Raw genomic sequence first — 24,124 nt, forward strand, 5'->3', positions numbered from 1 at the left:
TTGGTGGTTTCCCATTTTCTTTCATTTTTTCCATTTTTAAGATTTATTTTTAAGTCATCTCTACACCCAATGTGGGGCTGGAACTTACAACCCTGAGATCAAGAGTCACAAGCTCCACCAACTGAGCCACCCAGGTGCCCCGGTTTCCCATTTTCTGCTATGAACATGTGGATCTGAACAGCCCAGTTTGTCACGTCTAGAACTGACATTGCTGTGCTGAATGCTCTATTTATTGATTTACTCTAAGTTTTACGTGTGATCTCTCTGTCCCCCGTCATTTAATGCCCTGCCTGTGGTGGAGGAGCGCCCCTTCCTCTCTCTCTGAACAGAGATTCTGTTAGCGCAGGGAGGTCACCGCCATCAATAAACTCCAATACGCTCTACATGGTCTCACACTACCGCTTCACCACCTGAAGGGGAAACTCAGAGCCAAAGCTGAACACAGACTGTCGTATTTCAAACAGCAAAGCATTTTCAACCAGATCCCACTAACTACCCACAAAGTTTCCTGAGGCCACACTCAGTGACGAGGATGGGAATGCAAGTCCACATTCATCATCTAACAACAAATCCATAAAAAGAATCTGACAGTAATGGCCCCTCCAAAGAGACCGGTAGCCCTGTCCTGCAAGGTCAGGGTGACGCCAGGGTTCTCACCATTTCTAGGAAGGTGAACCTGAAGAAAGGGAAAAGGCAGGCGTGGGCTGTTGGTGCCAGGATTTCTTGGTAACCAAGACTGACCGGAAACCAGCTGTATTCTGAAGTCCCAGCCTCCCTTTCTCTTCATTTGAGACGATGTAAGCAGTTGGTGGGTGGGGGATGGAATGCCAGATCTAGACCCAGAAGACTGGGACTCGAAATTCTAGAACTGCTGGGTCACTGGCCTGATTTTACAGATAGCCCTTGGTCAGAGAAAGTGCTGGAAGATACACAGAACCTCAATTCCACCTAATTTGTACTTTTAATTCCACCTATTTTGCAGCCATAGTGCATGAGAAATGAAGCCTTAAATAGGTTAATTGAATCCAGTGATCCAGTCACACGGTATGGCACCCTGGGTGGAAAAGTGTGGAGTTCCGTGGCAAGAAGATTAGGCGATGTGATGCTTTGATCTGGGACATATGGGCTGTGAGGCTCTCCCATTTGGGAGCAAAACGGCAATGAATCAGGACTGCTTAGCAGGTGTCCTCAAAGGAAAAGACCTAGTTTCATCCTGGCCAGCAATCTCTTGAATTATAACGAAATGTCATCTAGTCCAGAAAGAAACTCCTGAAGTTGCTTAAGAAAATAACTTACTACAGTTTGAAATCTAAGCAATTGAAGATTCTTTAATTCCAGGAAGTTAAAGCATTAAGAATAAATATGCCCAGGGCACCTGGGTGGCTCAATGGGTTAAGCCTCTGCCTTCGGCTCGGGTCATGATCTCGGGGGTCCTGGGATCGAGCCCTGCGTCAGGCTCTCTGCTTGGTGGGGAGCCTGCTTCTTCCTCTTTCTCTGCCTGCCTCTCTGCCTACTTGTGACCTCTCTCTCTGTCAAATAAATAAATAAAATCTTAAAAAAAAAAAAAAAAGAATAAACACACCCAAGAAAATAGAAACTATAGTATTTATAATTTTGAGTAAAGAAATCTGCATGTATCTGTTATTTTATGCACTTCAATTCAAGGGAATTCGGTCTGTTCAGAATTAACAAGTCAGTCTCAAGATTCCGATTAAAATCAGACATGATTTTAAGGAAGAATTTTATTAAGTTTAAAACCAGTGTGGCAGATGACGAGTACACACACTCAAAGATGCTCACTATCATCAGCCACCAAGGAAATTCACACTGAAACCACAAGACACCAACACACGTCTTTTAGAATGGCTAAAATTTAGAGGACTGACCGTGTCCAGTGCCAGCGAGATGTGGCGAGACGGGCGCTCGGATGCCACGGGCGGGCGTGTAAGACCGCACAGCCACTCTGGAAGAAGACTGGGCAAGTTCAGTCACATCCACACCTCCCATATGCTCCGGCCACTCCACCGCCACATGACTGCTCAAGAGAAAGGAACTAACTATGTGCCCGATAAAGACTTGGACACAAACATTCAGAGCAGCTTTATTTGGCACCACCCAAAACCGGAAACAAATGAAATGACCAACGGCAGGTGAATTAGCAAACAGACTGTGGGGCACCCACATACTGGCCTGCTAAAGGGAAAGGACTACTGATGGGTGCGGCAACACGGACAAATCTCAAAATAAGTGTGCTGAGCGAGAGAAGCCGAACAAAAAAGGATACATAATCTACGATTCCACTTATGTAAAATTCCCCGAAATGCAAACTGTTATCTACAATAACAGAAAGCAGCTCAGTGGGTACTTGGGAAGGGAGAAGCGGAGAGCAGTGGGAGGGAGGGCCTACCAAGGGGCATGAGGACACTTTCAGAGGTGATGGATGTGTTCACTGTCTTAACTGTGGTTAAGGTCTCACAAGAGGAAACATACGGGGAAACATACAGTATATGTATGTTTCCCCGTATGTATATACAGTGTACACGGAAGATGAGCGACTTATTATATAAACGACACCTCAATGAAGTGAGCAGAGTAACTTCAAAATGTTAAAACATAAAACAATATTAAGAATGGGCACCTGGGTGGCTCAGTGGGTTAAGCCGCTGCCTTCGGCTCAGGTCATGATCTCAGAGTCCTGGGATCGAGTCCCGCATCGGGCTCTCTGCTCAGCAGGGAGCCTGCTTCCCTCTCTCTCTCTGCCTGCCTCTCCATCTACTTGTGATTTCTCTCTGTCAAATAAATAAATAAAATCTTTAAAAAAAAAAAACAATATTAAGAATGTTTAAGAAAGGGGCACCTGGGTGGCTCAGTGGGTTAAGCTGCTGCCTTCGGCTCAGGTCATGATCTCAGGGTCCTGGGATAGAGCCCCGCATCGGGCTCTCTGCTCAGCAGGGAGCCTGCTTCTCTCTCTCTCTCTCTCTCTCTCTGCCTGCCTCTCTGCCTACTTGTGATCTCTGTCAAATAAATAAATAAAATCTTAAAAAAAAAAATGTTTAAGAAAATTTAACAGTCAGGTTAATTTATTAGACTTACAGGGATTATTTAAGCATTAGGGATGTTTGTTAAGCAGACAACTGGAAGTGTTGAAACAATTAAAGAAAGTTGAATGCAATTTACAAATTCAATTTAAAATTTTCAAATGAGTTAAGTTCACAAAGGAATCAAGTCGTCATCAAAATTTTCTAGAATCATAAACAGAACAATCTATAGGCTTTACTTAAAAGCAAAATTTAAAAGACTAGAGGCACCGGCTGGCTGGCTCAGTTGGTTAAGCATCTGACTATTCATTTCTGCTCAGGTCATGATCTCAGAGCTGTGAGACTGAGCCGCATGTCAGCTCATGCTGGGCATGGAGCCTGTTTAAAATTGTCTCTCCCTCCCCTCTGCCCCTCTCCACCCTCTCCAGAATAAACAATACATTTACTATTAACGATGTCATATTAATAAATTTCACACTGATGAACAGCACAGCAGTAAAAGCACTTGAAGCAGACACGGATGTGCAAATACAACAGATCAGAGCACGCGTGCTCCGGAGTAACCACAGTCCCTCCCAGACCCTGGGCTGGCCAGTGACAGACATGCAAAAGGTGCCACACAGATCCTGTGAGACTAAGCATGACTCAGCACAGACAGAGCACGGAATTTTCCCTAAGCCCCCAGCCAGGGATGGATGTCTGTGGGGAGGGGAGCTGCCACATGTGGAGTCTGGCCCCATTCCACACACAGCTGGTGGAAACGCACTCAGAGCAGCCCTGGCTATCCGCCCGCCCTTCTCCGGCTTGCAGGCCAATCGGGATAAGGAGCTTCGGGACAGCGGCGGTGGCCGTGGCGGCGGCGATGAGGGGAAGCTGGGATGACCTCCGTCACACCTTCTGGCATGCTACCTAAGACGACAACAACACCACACTCCCATCCCCCTCCCTCTAGGATCACCAAGGAGACAGCAGAGGAGGACAGGGCAGCCACCTTCTGTGGCAGTCTTAGTTCAGTAACTAAGGAAAACTCCAAGGACTCGGCGGGGACTTAGGGATGAAGCACTAGACAAGCCTTAACAGATCAGATGACATGGCCAAAGGCAGCCTTTCTTGGCAACTAATGCTCCCTTGCTACTGATGGACCTGGGGGAAGACAGATAAGAAAAGAGGGCACTCTTTAAGAAGCGGGGGGAAGGCCAGAATCTTGGCTTCTGCTAATCAGCCTTCTCCGGGCCCCCATTTCTCAGCTGCGTGAGACAGGTGGTTAGGCTCTCACCCAACTCTCCCCACTCTCTGCGGAGGGATGCAAGTAAGGGCAGTAACATTCAACTCCATCAACCAAGAACAGGAAGGCGCAAGCAAGCAGAGAGAACAGGGCAGTGGAACCTTTGTGGAGGGTACAGTTCATCAAAAATCCGTATCCATGGCCATAAAGCAGGCCTTTACTCTACCCGCTTTTCATGTGATGAGAATTTTTCTTTCTTTTAAGGCAGGCTCCACACCCAATGTGGGGCTTGAACTCACAACCCTGAGATCAAGGGTCACATGTCCTACCCACTAAGCCAGCCAGGCACCCCACTCCACAGGCTTTTCAAAGCAAACACAAACGTAGAGTGGAAACCGGCCACGGCTGGTCCAAGATCTAGAACTAGAGAGGGCTGTGGGAACGTCTCAGAACATGCCAGAACAACACCTGGGTCATGACCGGTCACCTGAGAAAAATCCCCACACAATGGGTGGAAACTCAAGAATCCCAACGCCAAGGAAGCTTCGCCCTGAGCACAGAGTCTGAGCTCTGGGGAAAGTTGGGAGCCACGAAGCCGCCAGAGCACCTGGCTATGAAGCGACCTGCCTCCGGGTGTGGGGAAGAGCCGTGATCAGTGCCTGAGACACAGGTGGGCAAGCCGGAGAGCAAGGCTCGGGCCAGGCCAGGACGTTCGTGCTGGACAAGCAGCGGGAGACAGGACTGGGTCACTAGGTAGATTCCTGCCCAGGGGCCTCGGCATTGGGCTGCGGGGAGAGATGCTCTCAGACCGGGCATCGGGGAAACCCTGTGCGAGAGCAGCAGCTGGTTTCACGGGACAGGGCTGCCGGAGCACTATGAGGGCAAAGAAGGTCCAACTTCGCCCCTTCACCCCCTTATCGCTGGGACTCCCGAAGGCTGGGTGTCCTTGTCTGGAAACACAGGTCAAGTGTTTTTACAGCCAGCCGACAGAGCCCCTCCCAGGTCCAGCTTCACACCCCCCCGAGTCCCCCACTGCCCAGCTGCCTGCTCTACCCACTGACTCAAGGGGTCTTCCCTGAGACTGCCCAGCCCTAGACCTGCTTCTTGTGGTCCTGAGAAGCTCTGCTGCGCCCCCCTTAACTAGCTTCCCCAGCCACACCCTTCCAGATGTCAGGCCGCCTGCACAGGCTGCCGGCTACCAACTGAGGCCAGCGGAAAACCAGATGTCACTTTCCCGGGTAAACCACGAGAGATCAGGAACAGACAAGGACTGCTTCTATTTTCTGAAACTCAGAGCTCGGCCTCTTTTATTTATTGAACTTGATGACGGACATGCCAGGACTGCGAACCTCTACACCTGCTCCTGGAGAAGACCCACGAGCATCCCAGCGGCCTGGAATCAGGCACGGACTTACCCTCAGTTTTCTGTTGGCTCTCAGAAGGCAGCTGCTATCTAAAGTAAAAGAAAAAGAGAAGTGTTATCTTCATTTCTTCAGGCATTCCCCCAGAGAACCCAGGAGTGGCAAGAACAGAGCTCTAGAATCCAGTGACCTGTTCCTCTGCTTCCATCTTAGGGACCAGGGGCGGGGGGTGGGGGTGGGGGGCCAGGACAGCACAGGGCTGAGAGCATCCTGGCCCGTGTCCCACAGTGTGGGCCCCACCCATGCCTCTCAGCCACCCATTCCCATAACCAGTCAAAGCCGGTTTTCTCATCTGTGAAATGGGGAGAAGCGCAGCGCCCAGCCTGCCGAGCTCCCCGTGACGCAACACACACAAGCCACGGGCACGAAGCCTGGTACGAAGGACGCTGTCAGACATGAGCCAACGTGCTTCGTAAGGAGCGTTAAAGTAAAACCCTTTTCTGGCACCCACCACACAAGAACGAAAAGTTCTAAAAAACTTTTTTTTTTTTTTAATTTTATTTATTCACCTGACGGAGATCACAAGCAGGCAGAGGGAGGGGAAAGCAGGCTCCCCGCTGAGCAGAGAGCCCGAGGCGGTGCTCGACCCCAGGACCCTGAGATGGAGATCACCAACTGAGCCGAAGGCAGAGGCCCAACCCACTGAGCCACCCAGGCGTCCCTATTGTTTTATGCGAAGTGTTTTCTCTAACTACCCACCTCCATTCAGCCCACGCCCACTTTCTCAGCAGAGCCGTCTGGAAGCCTCAGGAGCTACCTACCCCTTGGATTCCCTGAGCCTGGTTCCTGTCTCACCAAGCAACTTGACACTAATTAAGAACTGTCTTATGTGACCTGAGAGCTGATAGGTCTCCTACCTCCCTATTTCCTCAGATCTTTTCCTTTAGTGCTAACACATACACACAAGAGAGCACATCCCTTATTTCAGACCCAAAGAAGCCCATCATTTTTTGGAGTTTTACAGACCACTTGGGGTTTTTTTTTGTTTTTAACATCTGACTTATTTGAGAGCAAGTGACAAGGGGTGGCAGGGGGTACAGAAGCAGACCCGCCGAGCATGGCGCCCGACAGGGGCCAATCCCATGACCCCAGGACCCCAAGCCCGTGACTAGAGCAGAAGCCAAGATGCTTAATGGGCTGAGCTACCCCAGCGCCTCTGCACCACTTGTTTCTCAGAAGCCATACCCATCAGTCAGCTCTAGCCATTGGTCAGTAAAGAGCAAAATGGAGACACAAGCCAGCAAGCTGCTGAATGGATTGAATCCATGTTCTAAGATCAGCTGCCTTAAGAAATTATGTCAAGGCTCGAAATCTTTGGGGCATTCAAGTCAATAAAATATTTATCAAGCACATACCTTGCATGAGGCAGCCATGCCAGAAGGTACAGGCTCTGTTCCCAAAAAGCCCAGGAGCAAGTTGTCGAGGGCAAGCTAACAGAGGATCAAAACGGGTAATACAGGAGAGGGAACCAGGCACGGACCCCCGGGCCTGGCGGCCTGCGGCGGACGTGTACATGAGCCCCTTAGTTGTAGGGCTGTTGTCATCACCAAGTAATACATGCGGTGGGATTAGCAAAAGCCCACATCCAACTGAACAGACTTGTCAAGACTTAATAATGCAGGAAAGCCTGAGTCCGGAAGAGTTAGAGAAAACAAGGATGTCAAGGAACAAGACGGGGCGGGGGGGGGCGCGGGGGACACTAAAAGGCAAGTCTGGGATGATGGCAAGCAGTCTCAGATGAGGGCAGAGGCAGAAGAAGGTACCTGTGGAGAGAAATGGAAGAAAAAACCCAAGAGATGGCCTCACATCTTTTCGTTCAGTGGGTAAGAGGAATGTTCTTCCTTCCATCATTTCCTACATCTACTATGGCACCCTACTCCTTTGGCAGCTCAACAGCATGTCTACAACTGAGACTAGAAGCAACTAGGACAGAGACCAAGGGAGAGTGAGTCAGGCCCCGATGAGGTTTCAGATTAACAGGCAAAATGGCCCACTTCTGCAAAGGAGGCCTCCGGTGAGAAAGTAGCCCGCAGACAGGTACTCTCTCTCGGGATGGGAGGAGTCAGGGCCCAATCAGAAGAGGGTCAGGTGCTGTTGGGAGACAGCCAACAAGAAGGCCCACCCTAATCCTCAAGGAAAATTGTCTACTCAAGGGAGGTGTCCAGCTCATACGGCAGCGTGCCAGTGACAGATCTGCATGGTCTGGGGCCTGCCCAGGCCTTCCTCCCAGATTTGCTGCCCTAGAACAGTCATCAGTGCAGTTCCTAAATGGGACCCTTTCCTGGTTCCCCAACTTCCTCACTGGTTTCCAATTTGAGCCATTTCCAGTAATTCACCTGAAACATTTGTCCACAGCACTGACAAGTCACAGGGCAGAGGGACACAGAGAACTGCAAGTTGGAATGTCCTGGGTTGAAGCCTACCCTGCCATGTTCCCAGGGCCTCTGTGAGCACTGTTGGGAGGACTGGCACCTGGCACAGCACTGGGTGCCAGAAGGGAAACAAGGAGAAAGCAAAGAAGAGGGCAAAAAAGAAGAAAAGGAAAAAAAAAAAAGGCAGGTGGCCTGTATTGGTACATCAGAGGCAGCAAGGGTCCAGGAGGCTACCCACCAGGGCGAACTTCCCAGAAGGATGATCCTGGAAGTGAGAACTGGCACAGGCTTTGGGAAAGAGAATAGGGAATAAGGCACAGAGGGGACTTTGGGACAAATTGTGGAAACTTTGGCTGGCAACTGAATTCAATTCAACAAACAGATATTGAGCAACTATGGTGAACAAAGCCCATTCCAGCAGGGCAGGGAGCCACTAAGAACCGGAGGCCGCTTGCTCACACAGAACACAGACACACACTACCTGCAGCTGCTGGGCCCTCGGAGCCCAACCAACCCCCATTCTGCACTTGCAGAACCCAATCTCACTTCTGCCTTTTCTGCACCATAGCAAGCGCCCTCACCTTGCTACATCTCCCCTCTGCCACGTGCCCGGCCAAACTCCTACTCAAGTGGGAAGTGCGATTCCTCCCATCTTCTCCGCACACCTTCCTCAGACTTTACCTTACAGGTTTTAGTTGCTTAAACTCAACTCTCCTCCATAATAAAACCTGGACTGCTCAAATCCAATCACTGCTTCTTCACCGAAGGATCCAGTGGAACTGAAGACGATGCAGGACTCACCTCCTCCAAGAAGCCTGCCCCAATCTCCCCTATTTCTCCTCTCCCTGGCCTTGGTGTGTGGTCTGATTTGTGGGCCTTTACTGGATTTCCTAGGGGCCTCCTAGAGACCATGCCGCATCCACGCTGGGCTCTCTGTGGCACGCTGACTCACTGGTTAGGTTTTTTCTTTTTCTCTCCCCGGTTTGCCAGCAGTCCTAGGGCAAGGATTAACCTCACCTCGGAAGTCTTCTTCCAATGCCCAGTTTAGGACTCCCAACATGGTAGGGGTGCAAAAGAATGCCATGGAGAGTTCCAGACTTAGGATGAGCACTGGGCAAACAGAAAAGCTGTCACTGACAGTAACCACAAACGCCAAGCACATCCAACCCCACCAGAAGTGTCTGCATCACAGGCAGGGAAAGGGTGGCAAGGGAAACCAGGGCTGCTGGCCCCAAGGAAGGCAAAGACACTGGAGGCTAACACTGGGATCTGGCAAACACCCGCACTTCCTGGAGCCTCAGCTTTCTCAGCTGCAGAATGGGGACAACAGCCCTGGCCTCCTCTCGCTCACAAAAGGAGTGCTTCGATTTTGAGTGTTTCAAAGCTGCCTGGAGCCTAGGGACTTGACCTCACCCCAGCATGTGTTTGAGGAGGAAAGAGCTCGAGAGAGGTGAAACAACTCACTCAAAAGTACACGAAACAAGTCCCGCTGGAAAGAACCTGCCAGGGCAGGTCCTCAAAGCCTGGGCTCCGATTCCGTGCCCAGGAGGGAACTTCCAGGACCGCCCGCTGCTCCTCACCGCCCCCGGCCAGTGCACTTTGTAAACTGCTACAAGCCCGAGAATAACGGGCTGAGTCCAGCCCCACCTCCTCCTCCTCACGGAGCAGCCTAGGACGAACCGCTGCTTCCCCCTCCGAAATCCATGGAACCGAGGATCCCGACAAGGTTACTACGAGAATCCCTACGGCAGTCGGAGTGCAGGCACCTGGAACACAGAAAACCCTCGCCTTGCACCCCACGGCTTTCTTCAGGGCTAAGCAACTTCTAGTACGTTGGGGAACGCTTGGGCTCCCGATTCTGACAGACTTGGGTTCCAACCCTCAGGGACCTCGCCCTTGGCATTTGAGGGTTCCGTGCGTCAGTTTCTCCATCTGCAAAATGGGCCCAAGGGCAGGAGTAAGGCCGCCGGCCGCCGACGAGGACGCGGGGCGATCGAAACCAGGCGGGGAGGCGGGCCGGGGTCCGGGCGACAGGACCCTAGAGCAGGGTCTCTGGAGCGCGTGCGCGCGCAGGGAGGAGGGCGGGGGTGGACCCGCGCCGGTCGGCCATCCCCGTGGGAGGGGGAGGGAAGGGGAGGGAGGGGCGGCGCACGTCGCGTCTCGCACCGCCCGCCGCCGTCTCCTCCAGCCGTCACTCGTGGAGCCCGCACCGCCTTGGCGCGCACGACCCTTACATAAGCGTCCCCCGCGGCGGCGCTGGCGCACGCCCACCCGCTCCGACCCGCCGCGAGTACAGGAAGGTGCGCAGCGCCGCCGGCACTCACCTCCGCGCCTCCGCCGCAAGTCGTCGCCACCGTCTCTACCGCCGCTACCTCCACTGACAGGGAACAGCTGCGGTTTCCGCGCAACCGAACTTGCTGCAGTCCTGGCCCCGCCTTACAGACTTCTTATTGGCTCAGGCAGCCCATCCCCTCCTGTTATTGGACGGTAACTCCCGTCACTCACCGCTCCCTGCTCAGGACTCCTCCCTACGCCCCGCCTACCCGTCACGTTTAAGCCTTGGCGCCCCACGTCAGCCCCGCCCCTCGCGTCGCCGGCGGGTCCCGGGATTGGTGAGGAGGCTGAGAGAGCCCGCCCCTGCCGCACCACCGCCTACTCCCTTGTCCATAGAGGCCCACGTGGGCCGCACCGCCGGGGCCTCCGCCCGCAATAGGCGGAAGTAACTGGGCTCCGGCGCGCTGTGATTGGCTGTCGGCGGGGGTGGGGAGGTGCGATTCATTCACCCGAGTAGCACGTGTCTCCCAAAGCCGCAAGCATAACAGATCGCACGGGGACTCAAGATATCTGGCCTGTACTTAAATGCACTGAACTGACGGGGAAGAGGGCAGAGGAAAAGGGTTTGCGAAGGGCAGGGCGAAGGAGATGGCAGTCGTACCACACGGGTGTGCGTGATTTTGTCCCGTAGCTGTGGGAGTGGTGGTGATGGGCAAGAGTCCGTCTCTGTTTGACCTTGGACAAGCAAACTCATCACTCTGAGCCTCAGTTTCTTAATCTGCAAATCGAGACCCGTGGGGACCTAGAAGGTTTAGAAGGCTTGATTAAACAGAAAGCTTCATAAGCTGGGCTCTCTGCCAATTAGGAGATATGAGAGTGACCAAAACCAAACAAAATCTCTGCTTTACATTGAGAGAAAAGACATAATAAAATATAGGGTACACCGGATGGTAATCAGGGCATGGAGGAAAAATAACCCGCTTCCAGACCGCGGTAAGGATCAAGGACTATGAGAACATCTTGTTAACCAGAAATTGTTGATTGAGTATGGAGAAATATTACAACTCCATTCCCTGTCATGTCTGTCATATTCTCTGACTGGTTTATCTCTCCAACTTTCTTGTCCTTCCTTCCACCTAACTGGCTGAACTTCAACATAGGTCAGTCCAACACAGTTATTTTAGTAGCAGAGCAAGGATTAGAATCCCAGTTCTCCAGATCCACATAGTGATTCGATTAACAATTGATTTGATTGTGCACCTATGATGAGCCTAGTGCTATGCCAGTGCACAGTGGTGAAAAGACAGGCCCTGTGGCATCACATCATAGAGCTTACATTCTATTAGATGCCCGTACTAGGACACTTCCTGCATCAGAACTTCATTAATGCTGGAAAGAATTAAAGCACTGTGACCTTGGCCAGGGCCCCTCCCTCTCTGGATTGAATTTCCTCTTAGAAGCCATCGGACTCTGGGTGCCTGGGTGGCTCAGTTGGTTAAGTGTCTGCCCTTGGCTCAGGTCATGATCTCACAGTCCTGGGATCTAGATCCGGCTGGGAGCCTGTTTCTCCCTTTCCCTTTGTCTGGAGCTTCCCCAGCTTGTGCGTTCTCTCTCTCTCTCTCTCTCTCAAATAAAGAAATAAATAAGCAGATGAACTTGATAGACACTGAGTCCCCTATTATTCATCTAGCATGCCTACCTCGTGATTTCAACATTTTCTGCCTGTATCTTATATCCCTCACTGTGCACATGTAAAATGTGGACCCTGTGTCCCTCAGGAAAGGCAAAGCCCTGCTCTAGGGCTGGCCATGCTGTAGGCGCTATGAAGGTCAGGTCAGCCCTGGCTGGTCCCTGTGAACCTGTGGGTCTGGAGCAAAGAACGGGTGGCTCCAGCCCGGTTCAGGTGATTCCCATGTCAACAACCACCGGGCAGAGATCTGAACAAAGAAACTAATTGAGAACTAGAAAATGGACTGCTATGAACAGAAAAAGTGTGGATTTTGAACAGTTAACACAGGCATGTAAATTATCTAGTTCAAGTTAGATTAGGAAACAAGACACTTCTCCATTGGGGCTTTGTCCTACGCCCAGGCTGAGCTCCCTGAGAGGACAGTTAGAAGGGATAGTCCATCCCAGATGGAGAAAACTGCCCGGACAAAACCTGGGTGGAGAGCCTAACGTGACTTCGAGCATCCCTCTGTATGGGCTTCCGTACCACGAGTGATAGAATCTCTTTGGGACAGGGTGCTTGCTAGTAGGAAACACAGACTCTTGAGTGCCACTCCGTCGTTCTCACCAACTCAGAGGTTTTCGAATGACCAGGAGAATACTACTTGGATCCCTTTCTGGGGAATGAGATCCCTGCATTGCGTTGCTAGTTTAAGAAGCTCTCCAAATGAGGGGGTGCCTGGGTGGCTCAGTGGATTAAGCCTCTGCCTTCGGCTCAGGTCATGATCTCAGGGTCCTGGAATCGAGTCCCGCATCGGGCTCTCTGCTTGGCGAGGAGCCTGCTTCCTCTTCTCTTTCTCCCTGCCTGCCTTTCTGCCTATTTGTGATCTCTGTCTGTCAAATAAATAAATAAAGTCTTTAAAAAAATAATAAAATAAAAGAAGTTCTCCAAATGGTTCTAATGTGGGTCAGTGTTGAGACCCACTAAGAGACCAAGAGAAGTTACTCTCTTGGCTTTCTGACAATAATACTCCCCCTGAGGCTCCTTAAAAACAAAACAGGGGACGCCTAGGTGGCTCAGTTGGTTAAGCGTCTGATTCTTGATTTGGGTCAGGTCATCATCTCAGGGTGGTGCTAGTCCCTCTCCCTCTGCACCCCCCACCCTGCACATGCGCACTCTCATAAATAAATAAATAAATATTGTTTAAAAAAACAAATAAAAATAAAACAGATCCTGCCTCCCCCCATCCCTAATTCAGTAAGGATTCAGTAAATCTGGTGGTTGGGCCCAAGAATCTTTTTATCTTCTATTTATGTATCAAAAGCCCCAACTAATTCTTTTTTTTTTTAAGATTTTATTTATTTATTTGACAGACAGAGATCACAGGAGGCAGAGAGGCAGAGAGAGAGGAAGGAAGCAGTCTCCCCGCTGAGCAGAGAGCTCGATGTGGGGCTTGATCCCAGGACCCTGAATCATGACCTGAACTGAAGGCAGAGGCTTTAACCCACTGAGCCACCCAGGTGCCCCTCTTTTTATTGTTTTTTTTAAGATTTTATTTATCCATTTGAGAGAGAGAGCACAAGTGGGGAAGGGCAGAGGGAGAGGGACAAACAGACACCCAGCTGAGTGTGGAGCTCAACGTGGGGCTCGATCCCAGTACCCTGAGATCAGGACCTGAGCCAAAGTCAGATGCTTAACCTACTGAGCCACCTGGGTGCCTCTCAACCCCCAGCTGATTTTAAGGCCACCAAAACCTTGGGAAACTTCGCTGAGTTCCTAAGAGGCTACAGGGGAAGATGAGGCAGGAAAGACAGCTCAGAGCAGTGTGGAGGAGCTATACACCAGAGCAGTCTCTCTCTGGTGTATAGGGCCCAGGCAGCACAGCTCAGTTGGAAGAGAGGGGTCCAGGGGTGGCTGCAGAGCAGCTCATGGGCTCCTGTTAAGCTAGGATTATGTCTGCCTTACAGCTTCTTAGTATCAGTCACTTTCTGGAAAGTTCTTGGTTTGTGTTTGTCTTCTGTATTCCCATTCCCTTCTCACATTTGAACGTTACCACTACAGGAGTTGAGTCTGGCATACAGCAGATGCTTAATAAATAGCAAATGAAGGAATGGGAGTCATCAGCCAATCCCTGAGGCTGAGTGGAATCCACCAATAGAGAGGCGAGTTCAGAGGGCACCACATCTAAGGGGAAGGGGAGAGCTAAAGAGGGGGAGGGCACGGGCTGGCGGGAGGAGCAGAGTCTGAGGAGGGAGGCCTCTACAGTGCCCCAGACCAGGAAGGAGGAAGGGGGAACAGGAGACAACGAGATACAGTCACTCCACCGCCATTTTGGCAACACCCAATGGAAAAAGGAGCTACTTGCCCCCCACCAAGCTGCTCTGAGACCAGAGTGGGCAGACACACCTCAAAGCGTAGAATTCCAAAACAGTGCAGTGCTGTGCTAGAGATAATGGCCAAAGTGCAATCCCAAAGAGGGATTCCTTACCCCAAGAGAGGGGTGTAGAGGGCTTCCTGGAGGGGGCGATGCCTATGCTAAGTCGATAGACGATAGATAGATCCGTAGATAGATAGATAGACAGGCAGAGATAAGTTGAGAGCTTATCAGATAAATTTATTGGTAAAAGGAATCCCATACAGAGCCTAAACAAAGGCAGGGAGGCATGATAGGATGAAGGCGTGGAGCGAGTTCAGGAATTACTGCCTGAGGTGGGAGCTGTGGGGAAGGCCCAGAGCAGTTAGGATAAGCAGAAGCACCCAGGTAGGTCCCTCAAACTGTAACAGCCACCATGAAGCCATCTCTCGCTGGTGACAGTCCAGAAGGCTTCCCTGAGGACCTCGCAAGCACAACCTAGATGTCCCAGATCCCCTGTCCTGGGAGACAAAAGAAAGTCACTTTAAAAAAAAAATCTTTACTTTTTTAAAAAGATTTTATTTATTGATTTGACAGAGAGAGACACAGCAAGAGGGAACACAAGCAGGGGGAATGGGAGAGGGAGAAGCAGGCTTCCTGCTGAGCAGGGAGCCAGATGCCGGGCTTGATCCCAGAATCCTGGGATCACGACCCAACCCAACCTGAAGACAAAATACTTAATGACTGAGCCACCCAGGTGCCTCAGAAAGTTACTTTTTTTTTTTTTTAAATATTTGATTTATTTATTTGACAGATAGAGATCACAGGTAGGCAGAGAGGCAGGCAGAGAGAGAGGGAAGCAGGCTCCCTGCAGAGCAGAGAGCCTAATGCGGGACTCCGTCCCAGAACCCTGGGATCATGACCTGAGCCAAAGGCAGAGGCTTTAACCCACTGAGCCGCCCAGGCACCCAGAAAGTTACTTTTTAAAAAGATTAACCAAATACTAGCAGCTGGAACCTCAGATAGTTGGACTGCTGGTGAGACCTCAGGGTTAAATACTTCACGATGGAAAGAGGAGGTGAGAAGAATGGACAAAGCCTGCCCTTTTTCACAGGCTGGAGTTGTGGCTTCTATTCTTCGAAGCAGCCCAGAACCCCTGAGGTGTGTGATGGGGGATGGAGGTGGTTCAAGATCTGTTCTTCTCCGGGCAGGTCCTCAAGTGTCCAGGCTGCCCCACCTACCCACCAACACCGTTGACCCATGCTGCACCTGTGACAATGAGGAAAAAATGCTCCTCTGGCGGCATCCTGGGGATGAGGCCCTTCTTAGGACAGCAGCAGAGTCATGCCAGCACATGACTGAGCTGGCAAAGCATGGACTGGATTGCCATCCAAGCTTGCCAAGAGTATTTGTGCAGTGCAGAAACTGAACAACTGTAAGAGGCTGCCCTGGACCCTTGCCGTGGCCACCCAAATAGTTTTGGGGTTGGAGGAAACTAAATCCCAATGCCTCCCCACTGCGGTCTCCAGGCTTAGTTAAGCCCACAGACCACCTACTCCTAGGGACCTGGGATTCCTACACAGGGACCTGGACCAGACTCCTATACCCTGTCTTTTTGGCCTCCTCCTACTCTGGTTATTTGGCCCACTGGGCCTGTAGAGCCCATGCCGTCATGGGATCTCTACAAGAAGGTCAAACCTTCTACCTATGAAGGTGGGCCTTGGTCTGTAAATCCCAGCCCCACAGTACTTCAGGCCCAGACCAAGGCTGCTGCTCATAGGCTAAGGCAGAGGAGGGTAAGATCCTCCCCTCCCCCCACTCCAAGCCCCAGCTCCTCTGGTTCTCCCCCTGAGGCTCAGAGAAAGGAAAGACTTCCCTCTGGATCACAGAGCTAGTCAGGGGCAGAGCCAGGACTCGCCTTCCAGTCCCCTGATTCCCAGGCTGTGGTCTTTTGGCTCCACTGGGTTGCCTTGAGGGAAAAGAAAAGGCAAGAATGTGCAGAATTCAGAATTTCAAAGGGAGGGCTTTGATTTGAAATCTGAGTCCTAAAATCACAGTCCTCAGAGGCAGAAGGGCCTTGAGCAATTATGTTTCCAAGATTTCCCACAAGATACAGATCACCTAGGTCTTGGTTGTGTAGACAGCTTCTCAGGCCCTGTCCATGCAGGGGGCTTGTGATGGGGACCAGCAACTGGTGTTTTTTAACAAGGGGCGTTTGGGACACTCCAGTGGGACCCACCCATTTCACAGATGAGGAAGGAGGCTCTCACAGGAGAAGGGACAGGCTCACCATCAACAGCCATCAGGTCCCACATATTAGAAAAACTGCAAAAGCGCCTATACTGTGAGCTCCGGGACCCTACACCAATTGATCCCGATTGTTTTGTATGTAACGTAAAAATAATCTTCCCCTGATTCTTTGGGACTACATGTAGGAAGCCCTACAACACCTGGCAGAGAATGAGGGCTCAGAACATGGGAGCTTTTATAACCAATAGCATTATTAAAATTTATCATTCCCTTTGCTTGATTTCTCCAAGTGCAAATGATGCCAAAGTCTGACATTGAACCTGATAGCCTGGCATTCTAGCCTCCTGTGGGGCAATGGAAACCACAACCATGAACACATCTGGTGCCATTATTCTGAAGCAGAAGAACTAACTAGTTCCCCCAACACAGACTGTACTATAAGAGTTGCTCAGGGAAAGAGATGAATTATCAGTTGAAACATACAGAATTTTAAATTAAATATGTGTATCTGGACAGTCTCTCGCCACCCTTCTGCCAGGCATCATAATTTTAAGGAAGATTCTAGGGGCATTAACCTTTTGGGTCATAGTTCTGTTTGATCATCCTGTAGGGTGTGTGAAGACCATCCACAAAGGGTGGTCACACATTTGCTAAGGCCTCCGTTTGTTGGTCTGACACCACGAGGAAGAATGTAAGATCCACTACTGACTGTGTGTCCTTGGGCAAGTTGCTTCACCTCTCTGGGCTTCCGTTATTTCATCTGAAAAACGGGGCTAAGCTCCAGAGTAGTATGAAGATGAAATGTAAGCACAGACGTAAGGCTCCTGCAACAGAAGACACACTCCATCTCCATCTCCAGGCTTCCCTAGAGACTGTGCTCCATCAGCTTTTCCAGATTCTTCTCCCACCCTGGGGGTAACCCTGTGTGTTCCCAGGCTCTGGTCGCCCATAGGATCTCAGCCCCCATCTCTACTGCACCAATCCATCTTGCTCTCAAGGCTAAGCTCCAACACCACCTCCTGCAGGCAGCCTGCCCAGATTCTCCCTACCCCAAACCAAATGTGGTCTCCATCCTCCTTTCCTGCACTATCAGCGCTCTGCGTCTGTTTTTATATGTATGAGAATCCCTTGTCTTTTGGGCCTTACTCCTAGGTATCATCAAAAATTTTTTTAAAAAGTCTCACTTGAAGTGTGTAGACCAGGATTAATTTCATTGGCCCACTAATAAGAAAGAATAACTGGTGGGCGGGCCCATCTGTAGCTTTCCTGTGTATCAAGTCCCAGAACCCACTTTAGGAAAGAGATACAATGTGTTTCAGTAATTTCACAGCACACCACTTCCCCCGCCCCCCCATTTTAACCTCTCTGAAATGAACTGCATCTTCCAATGAATGGGAAATGAGTACTCTTTTTTTTTTTTTTAAGATTTTATTATTTATTTGTGTGAGAGAGAGAGAGCACAAGCCGGAGAGTGAGGGGGTCAGGACCTGAGCCTAAGGCAGATACTTAACCGACTGAGCCACCCAGGCGCCCTGAGTATTCTTTCTTAATGATGTATGAATTAATGCTCCCTTTCATACCACCTTAGGTTGGGTGAAATAAGGTGTTTTCCCCACTTTGTAGCTGATCAATTACAGGCACACGAGGTTAAGCCACTCATTCAAACACAGAGCTATCACACAGAAGTGCCAGGCTCTAAACTCAGGCAGCATGATGGTTTAAAATACAGACCTGGGGCACCTGGGTGGCTTGGTTAAGCATCTGACTCTTGATTTCAGCTTGGATCTCATGGTCTTGGAATGGAGTCCCTTCTGGCTCTGTGCTCAGCGGAGAGTCGGCTTGGGGTTTTCTCTCCCTCTGTCCTTCCTTCCTACTTGTGCTTGCGTGGGTGTGCATGTGCAAACACACACACACACACACACACACACACACACTCCCTCTCAAGAAAATAAATAAATCTTTTTTAAAATAATAAATAATACATTTTTTAAAAATAATAAAATCCCAGTCTGTGGGTAAGCAGCTCCATGATGTCCCCCAGCGATCCCGCCTGCTGGTGTTCAAGCTGTGTGGGGATCCCTCCCTGGAGTGCGGACAGGACCTGGTGACTCTCCCCCAGGAAGGAACCGAACAGGGCAGAAATGACGGGAGGTCACTTCTGAGACGGAGTTCCCCAAAGACTCTAGCTTTGGCCTGCCCCCATCTCTTGCCCTCCCATGGGCTGGTTCCAGCTGAAGTCAGCAGCCACGATGCTGTAAGCCGCCCTTGGGAGAGGCCCACGTGGCAACAGCCAGCAACCAGAGAGGAACTCAGGCCCTCAGGCCCTCGGGCCCTCCACCTGCAAAGAGCAGAGTCCTGGCAACAGCCATCCGAGTGACCGGGGAGGCTGATTCCCCAAAGCTGAAGCTTGACATGGCAGCAGGCCCCTGACTGGAGCCTGTGAAGGACCTTGAGCCAGAACCCCCCCCCACCCCCCCACCCCCGCTCTCAGCCAGGCCTGGACTCCTGTCCCACAAGAGGTGCCTCATGAATGTTGCCTTAAGCCACTAGGTTTTGGGGTAATTTTTTTAGGCAGCAACAATGAAAAGTCTCCAATATTTAAGACAAAATATGTACTACATCAGGTCCTGGGAACACAGAGATGGAAAGTCTCCATGGGACACCCAGTGGAGAGAGCGGAAGGCCTACGTGTGTGACTGTGACGGAGGGTAACTGGGAGGTGGGCAGGCAGGCAGGGACCAGCGCCTCCTAACCTCAAGAGGAAACCACGCTTAAAAGGATTTTACACGCCCTGCAAGGAGCCCTCCATCCCTTCCATAGGATAGATAAGTGATAAAAATCTGATTGGCTGACCGGCCCAGAGGCTTACTCAGATTAAAACGGCCCACCCACAAGCCAGTAAAAACCCCTAGACTCAGAAACTCACGTGGCAACCCCTCCCGGGCTCCTTCCTCCTTGAAGTTTTGTGCTGTCACTTTTGCGAACGCTCAGTAAATCCCTTCGTTAACCTCGCATCTCTGCCCGCCCCTCTGTCCCGTCTACCGCTTCGTTCTTCCAAGTGGCATGGCCAAGAACCATGGGCATCAGCGGAGAAAGGAAAATCCTGCAACAATCTCCGTGTTTAAACTGTGTTGGGGGGGGGGGTTGGGGAGCAGGAGGGGGGCTGCCTCCCTCAGCCATGCAGAGGGGGCAGTGGGCTCCCAGGGTGGTTTTCCCCGAGCACAGCAGCGTCTGGAAAAGGCAAGTGCTTCCCAGCTGACATGAAGGCAGGGAGGCAGCAGGGAAGGAAGGGAGCACGCATTTTGTCCATTGGCTTGGGAAGTTGTAAGATGACACACTTGGCAGGAGGATATCGAGTGGCTGCCTGCTTGACACAGAGTGAGTGTGATTCACCCCAGCACGTCCCAGAAGTCTGAGTCAGCGAACTCTTCCTGGACCAGGCTTCAGTGAGAGTGGGGGGGTTGGGGGAGGGGTTGTCTGAGCCCACCTCCTGGGGGGTGAGGGTCCTGATGGTTAAACAATGGCTTTGCTGCCTTTCATCCAGCACCAGGGCTGGCCTCTGGATTGGACATTAGAGGGTTGGTCAGGGTTGGAGTAAAGAGGGTCCTTCTTGGGGCGCCTGGGTGGCTCAGTGGGTTAAAGCCTCTGCCTTCAGCTCAGGTCATGATCCCAGGTTCCTGGGATCGAGCCCCACATCGGGCTCTCTGCTCAGCAGGGAGCCTGCTTCCCCCTTCTCTCTGCCTGCCTCTCTGCCTATTTGTGATCTCCGTCTGTCAAATAAATAAATAAAATCTTAAAAAAATTAAAAACAACAAAAAAAGAGGGCCCTTCTTCCCCTGAGCTCCTCTGGCTGAGAGACGAGCCTGGAGGACATGACAAGACCCTTCACCCCGGGAAGGCCTCGCCACCCCGAGAGACAGAGGAAAGAGAGCCAGGCCAGCCCTCGGGAGAGGTCAGGGATGAGCCCAGAGCTGCAGCCAGCACTTCCCTGACCCCCGACAGCGGGCCCTGGGCAGCAGCCCAAACACAGAGGAGGACCCCCGGCTCTGGGTCCTACCTCGGCCACCAACACCAGAGCAGGGGGACCAGAATGGGCGCAGCATGGGTTCTGACCAAGGAGCGAGTCCCAGCTCAGCCTCTTACTGGGCGTGCTTCCTGCAGGTGCGTCACCTCCGAGCCTCTGTTTCCCGATCTACAAAATGGGGATGACGGTGCCCACCCGACAGGGCTATCCTGAGGCTGAAAGAGCCGCTGCTGTGGTCTAGCTCTTCCACATCCACGATTTCATCGGGTTTTCACAGCGACCCATTTTGCAGCTGATAAGACCAAATGAGAAGGGTTAGGGATCCGTCTCGGCTAATGAGTCATGTCCAGCCGCAGTAAAATATCCAGAAACGTACATTTTACCATGTAGCCATTTTTCTGTACAATTCAGTAGCATTACGTGTGTTCACTGTGCCATTCCCCCAATCTCTGGAACGTTTTCTTCTTGCGGGTCTGCAGCTCTACAACCGTGAAGCAACCAGTCCCTGGCAGCCCCCGCGCCACCTTCTGACTCTATGCGTTTGACTCTTCTAGACCAGAACTGTCCCGTTTCCTACTTCCTTTTTTAATTTAATAATGTTTTCTTTTTCAGGGTGCCCCTTTGGTGGGATCTGTTCACGTGTCCCCGCCGGCAGGAGGGGCAGCTCTGCCCTCAGTGTTACCAGCATTGATGACTCAAGCTCTGTGCTTTGAAACCAGGTTAATAAGTCCTTTTACTGAGGAGATCCTGAAGGGCTGACCCAGGCCAGGGGACCTCGAATCTTCTCTCAGACACAACAGCTGGGGCTCTAAGCTTAGAGTTGAGAACTTAAGAGAATTTGTCCTATGTTCCTTTGTCGCACAAGACCAGGTCATTGAGCATGCCTAGAACCATACTTTTGGACGATTTCTTTTTGGCCTTGGCCCCAGGTCTGCTCACCAGGTCTTTGTCTTTCTTGGATGACTTTCCCGCGGGTAGAGAGAGGCAGTGGGGTGCTGACTCAGGGATGCTTGTACCCTGTTGCCTGCCCTTTGGTTTATGATGGCCACCTCAGCAGTACCAACCTTTGCCCCCAAATAAGTTCCCATCACAAGGGTACAGACTCCAGGCCATCTCAGAAGCCACTGGCTAGCCAAGGGGCCTGCAGCCGTCCAGTGCTCGCAGCCTCCAGAACGATGGGGTCGGGCCCACGCAGCCAGTCCTTGCGAGGACCACGGCCCACCTACGGCAAACTCCAGGAGCCCTGGGGGAAGCCTCGAGAGAGCAGACTGTGCAGGGCACTGAGCCTCACGCAGGGGCATGAGAAATCCAGGCCCTCCATCGAAGGCTCAGAAAGGCTGGACATGCCCGGTCAGGAGTCGCTGCCAGGGGGCCCCGAGGACATGGAGCGGCTCATCCAGGCCCAGCAAGGAAAAGGGCAGCAGTGGCGGAAGCAGTATCAGCAGGTTTGGCTGCGGGTTGATGGACGGAGGAGCACTGCAGGGGAATGGTGGGGACTCCACAGAGAGGGACCCAGGGCAGCAAAGGCTCAGAAGTAGAAACATGGGGGACCAAGGACCAAGAAGACAGCAGAACTGTCTGGCGATGAGGCTGGAAAGAGAGGTATCCAGTCACCACGTTTCAGAGGGCCCTAAAGGCATTTGGGATTTATCCCCTAGGCACTGGGGAGTTACGGAAGGTTTTAGAGCCGGCTGGTGATAGGGTCAGAGCTGTTCTAAAATGATCGATCTGGCAGTGTTTACATGGGTGGATTTCGCTGGAGGCAAGGAGATCAGCCAATACAACTTCTCCAGGGTTACATCTTGTGTTCCTCTGCCCCAGGAAAGGGGGCATCCTGACCCCATTGGTGGGAGCTGCGGGATCCTGGCCCTCCCTCCTTATTCTGGACGAGGTGCCCCCTCCTCCCCCGGCAGTGCCCCGGTCTCTGCGGTCTACCACCACCTCGTGGCAGTAGGTGGAACAACACTGAAGCCCACCGCACAGCCATGAGACCGAGCCCTGATCACCCCCCCCACCCCCCGCCTCTGTCTTCCAGCAGGTGAGGAGAAGATGGAAGAGCTTTGTCTCCAGCTTCCCTGGTGTGACCCTGAGCTGGCAAGCCTCCCCACAGCCCCCTCAGGGCACCACCAGCTAAGGATGTCGGAAGCAGTGCAGGCCCCTGGGGCACCCAGACGGCATGGCTATGTCTGTTGACCCACCACTTCTCGGCCTTCTGGACTCCTCTGCGTGGACCACTCGTGCCTTCCTTCCATGGTGCACCAAGGCCTCTGCCATCACCTCACCCGAGGGTCCTGTGAATGCCCCCTCGGCCCTGGTCCTCCACTCCAAGGCCAGCCTGCAATGAAGACCCCAAAAGGGCTGTGAAGAAGGGGGCTCATCCCTGTTTCCTGGTGGACTCTGCCCTCTGGGCAAGAGGGCATCCCTGGACAGTGACAGGTATGAGGGCCTTACCTGCCTAGAAGTAGGGGTGTTGACACCCTTCGCCCCACACAAGCCCAGTCATGAACTTCCAGGACAGAGCTCAGTGAAGCCAGACCATGGCTGAGAGGCTCTTGTCCCCCCACACTCCCCACGCCCCGCCTGCCAGCAGCTAGTGGTGGGCGAGACGGGTCTCCCTCCCTGACAGCGAGCCCTCCAGGGGCAAGAACTGAGTCAGGGCACTTGTCAGTACCGGAGCTGTGTGGCTGAAAGGCCCAGGCCTGTATGTGGTCACTTGAACCCTCACAGTCTCCCAACGAAGGAAGCAGGGGATGCCTTCCCTCCTTGTGCGACAGAAATGGAAACTGAGGCCCAGAGTGAGGAAGGAATTATTGTTTTTGGCATCTCTGGCCCCACCCACACCCAGTTCCCACCCTTGGGGGCTGAACCTAGGAATAAAGATTGCCAAGCTGAAGTAAACTACGTGCCTAGTGATTAATTTGCCTGACGGGGGAAAGGCTTGGCTCAGAATTTGCTAGAATGGTGGACTGGGGCCACCAGGGATGGGTTCCCCATGGGTGGGTCTTTCCTGCCACTTCTCTTGACCTCACTCCCCAGAGGACTTGCCACCCCTCCCTCCAGCTTTGGGGAGCGTGCTTTGCCTTTGTGCCCACCGTCATGAGGCTGGGCTCCCTCCGAGGCCCAGAAAGAGCGAGAGGCTCAAGGCTACACCGAAGGGACGGTCTTACCCCAAAGGGTCTGAGCTCTTTGAGAGACACTGGCACTTCTTGTGGGGTCCCTTGGCTGAAGCAGACCCAAGGTCAAAGGTGAGGGGTGTCCCAGGGCGAGGTCTGTCCTGGGATGGTGGGAAGAGGGTCCAACCAAACAGAAAGGAAGGTTCCCTGTTTCCACAGAGTCCAGAACCCTGGCAGGGCCACTGAGGAACAAGAGGGCTCCTGGGGAAATCTTGTTCTAGACAGCCACTGGGATCGGAGACTGGGGTGCCCGGCTTGGAAGCTGGAATCTCGGAGCTGATCAGAAGCTTCCAGACCAAAAAAAAAAAAAAAGATTAAAAAAAAT

General features: G+C 52.1%; 2 protein-coding genes across 4 annotated transcripts in view; one reads left to right on the forward strand and one right to left on the reverse strand.

Annotated features, from left to right (window-relative positions):
• PC (pyruvate carboxylase) overlaps positions 1-10,452 on the reverse strand; it is a 96,740-nt gene extending 86,288 nt beyond the window's left edge. Inside the window, exons 1-3 of one of the 2 annotated variants that reach the window (XM_044259787.1) lie at positions 10,381-10,452; positions 9,704-9,822; positions 5,679-5,716 (exon numbers count right to left, since the gene is read on the reverse strand). The gene's annotated coding sequence lies outside the window, so the exon portion shown is untranslated. The remainder of the gene's footprint in view (positions 1-5,678; positions 5,717-9,703; positions 9,823-10,380) is intronic. The other variant, XM_044259785.1, reaches the window with a different exon arrangement.
• An 11,297-nt stretch (positions 10,453-21,749) lies between these two features.
• On the forward strand, positions 21,750-23,527 carry C7H11orf86 (chromosome 7 C11orf86 homolog). Of its 2 annotated transcripts, none has more exons than XM_044261200.1 (2): positions 21,750-22,071; positions 22,662-23,527. In XM_044261200.1, exons 1-2 carry the CDS (start codon positions 21,802-21,804, stop codon positions 22,758-22,760), a joined length of 369 nt encoding a protein of 122 aa, XP_044117135.1. In that variant the 5' UTR covers positions 21,750-21,801; the 3' UTR covers positions 22,761-23,527. The 2 variants fall into 2 exon arrangements, with proteins under 2 accessions (XP_044117135.1, XP_044117136.1); XM_044261201.1 differs by having other exon boundaries at positions 22,665-23,527.
• Positions 23,528-24,124: the final 597 nt, after the last annotated feature.

The sequence above is a fragment of the Neovison vison genome, chromosome 7 (genome assembly GCF_020171115.1).
Source record: "Neovison vison isolate M4711 chromosome 7, ASM_NN_V1, whole genome shotgun sequence".
Taxonomy (NCBI): Eukaryota; Metazoa; Chordata; class Mammalia; order Carnivora; family Mustelidae; genus Neogale; species Neogale vison.

Bases quoted from the DNA above. Each gene is read 5' to 3' on its own strand.
- C7H11orf86 (XM_044261200.1), top strand. From the start codon at position 21,802: ATGGGGTCGGGCCCACGCAGCCAGTCCTTGCGAGGACCACGGCCCACC. The intron at 22,072-22,661 runs GTTTGGCTGCGG...TCTGTCTTCCAG, and splicing joins GGCGGAAGCAGTATCAGCAG to CAGGTGAGGAGAAGATGGAA.